The 6,153-nt window shown below is 33.9% G+C and overlaps 1 protein-coding gene across 1 annotated transcript in view; it reads right to left on the bottom strand.

The window, feature by feature from the left end:
• Window positions 1-4,086: 4,086 nt before the first annotated feature.
• LOC136025758 (roundabout homolog 2-like) overlaps window positions 4,087-6,153 on the bottom strand; it is a 124,778-nt gene continuing 122,711 nt past the window's right edge. Inside the window, exon 11 of the mRNA XM_065701745.1 lies at window positions 4,087-4,128. Within this exon, the coding sequence (XP_065557817.1) occupies window positions 4,087-4,128 (42 nt within the window). The remainder of the gene's footprint in view (window positions 4,129-6,153) is intronic.

Here is a 6,153-nt window from a genome sequence, read left to right as displayed (position 1 = left end):
TGGTGTAACAATCACCAGCAAACCTGACTATGATAGTACTTTATATGCAGAAGAAACTAAACAAAACCTCCAGAAACTAGACTCAGCTTTTAAACAAATTCTCCGACATGCCCTGGGCTGCTTAAAAACTACCCCCCATCCCCGCCCTTTCATGTGAGATTTGCATCACGTCCCCTCAGAAGAGAAAAAATAATCTCAAAGCCTGGCACTTTCTAAAATAAAATGGGAGCAAAAAATCACTCTGTGTACAAATAACGCATTACTACATAGAACCAAGATTTCTAGTTTAGACGAAGGTTTGTCCCTACAGTTGATTAAATAAATAAAAAACAAGTTTTTTTAACTGAAACTAAGGAGCGACATTAAAACCTAAAACGAACAGAAACTATACCGTGTATAAAAGGGGCTCTTCCGTTCTCAACGCTCCGCTCTTTACGCTAAAGTTTTTTACTGTTTAATAAGATAGAATTGAGAGAAAGAGTCAAACTTTAGCGTAAAGAACGGGGCGTTGAGAAGGGAACGCCCTTTCATACACGGTGTAATTTCTGTTCCTTTTAAGTTTTAATGCCGCTCCTCACTTTCAACTAAAAAAATTGTTTTTTTTTTATTTCTGAACGTTATGAATTAATGCATGTTTTGATTTTGGCTCTCCACACATGAATAATTAGAAGAAAATTTCTATATAAATTTATTTTTTTGGCTGAATGATTTCTCATAATTTTGACCGGACGATTTTGAGAAAAAAAAGCACCGGGGGAGTAGGCCTAGTTACCCTCCAATTTTTTGGTTACTTAAAAAAGCAACTAGAACTTTTAATTTTACGGACGTTTTATTAATAAAAATATACGTAACTTACGTAACGAACTTCTAAATGTGTATGTTTTTATAACGTATATGTGAGGGTTTGCCCCCTTGTCAATACCTTGATCTTTACACTAAAGCTTAAATTTGGTCCCAATTCCTTAAGAATGACCCCTGAATCATAAAGGCCGTAGAATAAATAGTTGAAATTAATAAAATTACTTTAGCGTAAAGAGCGACGTATTAGGAGGAGGTGAACCCATCATATGCTTTTTAAGTTTTAATGCTACTCCTTACTTTCAGTTGAAGAAACATTTTCATATTTATTTTTTCATGGCTCTTTAAAAAAAATGCTAAGAAATCCTGCACCCCTTAATGGAAATTCTCTTCCCCCATGACAAATTCCTCCATAGAAAGTTCCCCCCGCATAAACCCCTCCCCTCAACCCTCCCCCAACCAAAAAATCCCCCTGAAAGTGTCTTTGCACTTCCCAATAACCATTACTATGTGTAAACACTGGTCAAAGTTTGTAACTTGCAGCCCCTCCCACGGGGACTGTGGGAGATTAAGTTGTCCCCAAAGACATAGTTTTTATGTTTCTGGGTATATTGAATCAAATTGCTATCTCAGAATTTGGATCCGGTGAATTTGGGAAAAAAATGAGCGTGGAAGATGCCTTCCAATTTTTTCGATCACTCAAAAAGGGTGCTGGGACTTTTAATTTCCGTTAGAATGAGCCCTCTCGCAACATTCTAGGACCAATGGGTCGATCCGATCACCCCTGGGGGGAAAAACAAAAACAAATAAACACGCATCCGTGATCTGTCTTGTGGCAAAAAAATCCAAATTCCACATTTTTGTAGATAGGAGCTTGAAACTCCTACTGTGGGATTGTCTGATAAGCTGAATCTCATGGTATGATTTTTGCTAGCGGACTCTGACTTATAAGGGGTGTTTCCCCCTATTTTCTATAATAAGGCAAATTTTTTCATGCTCGTAACTTTTGATGGATAAGACTAAACTTGATGACACTTATACATTTAAAACCAGCATTAAAATACGATTCTATTGATATAACTATTGGTATCAAAATTCCATTTCTTAGAGTTTCGGTTACTATTGAGCCGGGTCACTCCTTACTACAGTTCGTTACCACGAACTGTTAGATACGTTTTCTTCTCTGATGAATGATGCCTGCTTCCCATGTCAGGTCCCCGTCCCAAATATAGATGGCCTCTCCTTAAGTTTTAATGGAAATAGAAATGTAATTAATTTAGTTTATATGCCGGGAACAAGCATGCAGAGTCAATACGTTTAAGATTAGAGTGGTATAGGCTGACAATACATTGGACTTACTTTACCCGCATATATACTTACGGATCAAAAACGGACACTGGCACGGGTTGTTCCTTTATTGTCCCTTCAACTGGTGCTTCCTGTGGGTTAAGCTACCTGACAACCTTATCATTTTTTTTTTGTTTTTTGCAGAAATGATAGCTATTCACCAAGCTCCTATGTATATTAAGTCAAACGGTAGTTTTCTTAATTATTTCAACTCTTTTTCCTTAATAAATTGTATAGCTGTGAACTAAAATTACGCCAAAGAAATTGCTATACAGATTGAAATAGTAGTAGATGATTTGCTAACACATGGTTTTGATGTACAATTGACCTAGGTTCTAACCCATGCATGTATTCCTGAAAACAAGGCACCTGATAAAAAGGAAAAATTGGCTAGTAGTAATGGTGAAATTTTAAATTTATCCATAAGTTAATATATTCAGGGTTATGGGGCCCACTCAGCAGAAGATGAAAAAGCTGATTTTCATATAGGTCTTCAAACACCATTTTGAATCTACATGGTTTTCAGCCTTCACCATTGGACCTGATTCGCAGTGAGAGGAAAATTGCAACAACAATATTTCGAATCAGACCTGGTCAAGCAAAAGTTAATGGCATTCTTTTAAAGTGGAATTTGGTTGACCCCCCTAATTGTAGGGTAGGTAATGTATATGAAGACGTCCGCCGTGTTATAATGTTCCAAAAAAAATACAATGTCCAGCGTGAAATATTAAGAAGGAAAAGTTGTAAAGCTATTTGGTGCCTTTGCTTTTCGCGAAGTAGTTGGCCATTCTTAAGCTCTACCATAGGCCCGTAAGATGCTGCGTCTGCAGTGGGATCTTTTATAAGAAGTATAAGTTTAAATGATAGGCTGTAACAGTGTTAAACATGTCTTTAAAAATGAAATAATTTATTAATGTTTGTAATGCATTGTATAATTGTAATGTGTATCATATGTAAAACTAGCATAAGTTGAAATGTTTATCTCTTTACTAAAATTCTTTTAGAATAGTTGTGGCGGTCTGACGTAAGTGGCCAAACTATTGGAGAAAGTAGTTTGGTAAATTTATAGCAAACAGTATAACTGGCTTTCGTATAAAGTGAATCTACCAGTCGATGCCTTTTTTATGCTCTTTACAAATATAATAATCGCTTCTAACGGAAATTCAGATTTAAGTAGTTTTTTAGTTCTTAAAAATGATGAATTTTTTAAAAATTATGACAGTTCATATAACTGACTTACCAATAAATTGAACATGCCTCTTGATGCCTTTTTTATATTCTTTGAGAATATAATAATCGATCCAATCGCAAATTCAAATTTAAGCACATTTTGAGCTCTTCGAAATGACGAATTTTCAATTAGAGTATGACTTATTGCTCATTTTCCGCAAAATAATACTACGTTTTCTCAGCGCTCACTTTTCCATTGAAAAAATAATGCTACATTTTCTCAGTGCTAAAATTATTTATAACAAGGTTAGTTTAGGTTAAAAAGTGCTTAAATTTAAATTTCCGGTAGAAGCGATTATTATATTTGTAAAGAGCAAAAAAAAAGGCATCGAGTGGTATGTTCACTTTATACAAAAGCCAGTTATACTGTTTGCTATAAATTTACCAGTAGTTTGCCACCAGGGTTACCGAACTTACCCCTTACAATAGCTGCTTAGCCAAGTGACCCAAATTTATTCAGTTCTCTATTCTGAGATAACTACCCGCTGTTTGTGGAAAGATTGATACGGACGTGACGGGATTGAATCTTGCTTCAATAACATTGAAACTAACAACAACAACAGCAACATGTTCTGTTTATTTTTGGGTATATAAAAATCCCTATAGAATTCTGTTCTAACGTCTGTCTAACATCTTGCTTTGCCATTTTGTGGATCAATTCATAGGTAATAGTATAGGAGAGTGGTTCTTCTGAAGGTAAAGTAAAATAGTCTAGGGTGTTTTTTGCTGTTGAATGACGTTTGGAAGAGAACTCTGAAAAACCAAGATTAGAATATTATAAGCTACAGTCATGACAGGGGTCAAGTAGGCTATGAAGCATCGGTGCTATGAAAGATCAAGGTGGATTCATTTGATTTTCTCCAAAAGAATTGTATATATTTTTTTTAGCCTACTACCTGCCTGACTGATCATAGCCTATGGGAAAATTGTAGTTTAGGGGGTTTTGCCATAGATAACTTCAAAGACCACACTGACTTTCCATGACGAAAGTAAAACAGTTCGAAATAGGGATAAAACCTTTTAATTGACAGTGAACAGATATAAAATTATTTAACTGGATATTTTGAACTCATATACAGTGTTCATCATCAGCAGTAAAACTAAAAGACATGAATAAAAATAAACAAAATTTATACCTAATAAACTAATTACATATAGTTTATTGCTCTTATTTTTTTCAATGCAACAGTGAAAGCAAATCTCTTTGACCTTTTTGGTTCCAGTTCATTAGATTTATCTGACATATTACATAAAGAAGTCATAGCTCTTAGGTGAGGTGATATTTACTTTATCTGACCTTAGTAAATTATCATAAATTGAATTCAATCCAAATTCACCTGTATCTCTGTTTATGGAATTATTCTTGAATAACATTTTTTAATTTCAATTGTTTCCCCAAAAATTTGCTTTAAACCTTGGCCCCTAGAAATCAAAGAAACATTTTAAAATAAAATGATTTAGAAAATTATAGGTATGTTCTGAAAGGGCCAATGTGAAATCTTCAGGTTTGGTATTTTGCTTTAAAGATGATGAAATAGAATTATGATGTTGTAGCAATCTCATGTTTAAATTCTGGTTAGTACATCCCACATAAGAGCTTCCACAAGTACATGGGTTTTTATAAACCCCACTTTGTTGCTTTATGGAAGTTCAATCCTTTCCAGAATTTAAAAAACTAGCCAAAGTATTACAACCTCTTAAAGCTACCTTTAAGCCATTATTTTGTAAAATTCTTTTAAGTTTTTCACTCAACCCTGGAACATATGGTAGAGAACAAAAATATGTTTCTTTTCTGTTGTTTCCAGAATATTGTCAGATAATTCTAGAATTTTTTTTCCTTCTTTTCAAAAAAGTCTGGTCAATTAACCAACCAGGATAATGGTTACTTGTTAAAATCTCTTTTAACAGCAATAATTCCTCCTCAATGAATTTTGGAGATAAATTTGAATAAAATTTACAATAGAATTAGACAAGGATAATAAACCTCCTTTTCTGGATGTTCTTCTTTTAAAAAATGAAAATAGTCTGGATTTTAAGATTTACAGCAAACCTACTGACAATAACAGATTTTTGTCCTTTTTTTCTGGTCATGCTTGCCAAGTAAAAATTGGTTTAATGATATCCTTAACTGACCACATTTTTAGAATTTGCTCTCCAAAATTCATTGAGGAGGAATTATTGTTGTTAAAAGAGATTTTAGTAAGTAACCATTATCAGGGCTGGTTAATTGACCAGACCTTTTCAAAAAGAAGGAAAAAATTTCTAGAATTTTCTGACAATATTCTGGACACAACAGAAAAGAAAAATATTTTTTGTTCTCTACCATATGTTCCAGGGTTGAGTGAAAAACTTAAAAGAATTTTACAAAATAATGGCTTTAAGGTAGCTTTAAGAGGTAGTAATACTTTGGCTAGTTTTTTAAATTCTGGAAAGGATCAAAATTCTGTAGAACAACAAAGTGGGGTAAGACATGAGGCAAGGCAGACCTATTTTCATTGTTTGACTTGAGCACCACCTTTTTTATCACTTGTAGCAGCCACAATGGCCATCTAGTGACAAATTTGTTCCCTACCATATGTTCCAGGGTTGAGTGAAAAACTTAAAAGAATTTTACAAAATAATGGCTTTAAGGTAGCTTTAAGAGGTAGTAATTCTTTGGCTAGTTTTTTTTTAATTCTAGAAAGGATCAAAGTTCTGTAGTGCAACAAAGTGGGGTTTATAAAATCCCATGTACTTGTGGAAGCTCTTATGTTGCATATACTAACAAGAATTTAAAAA

Source organism: Artemia franciscana, chromosome 4 (assembly GCF_032884065.1).
Source record: "Artemia franciscana chromosome 4, ASM3288406v1, whole genome shotgun sequence".
In the NCBI taxonomy this organism is placed as follows: Eukaryota; Metazoa; Arthropoda; class Branchiopoda; order Anostraca; family Artemiidae; genus Artemia; species Artemia franciscana.
The sequence above is the reverse complement of the archived record's forward strand: the minus strand, read 5'-3'. Positions and strand labels throughout refer to the sequence as shown.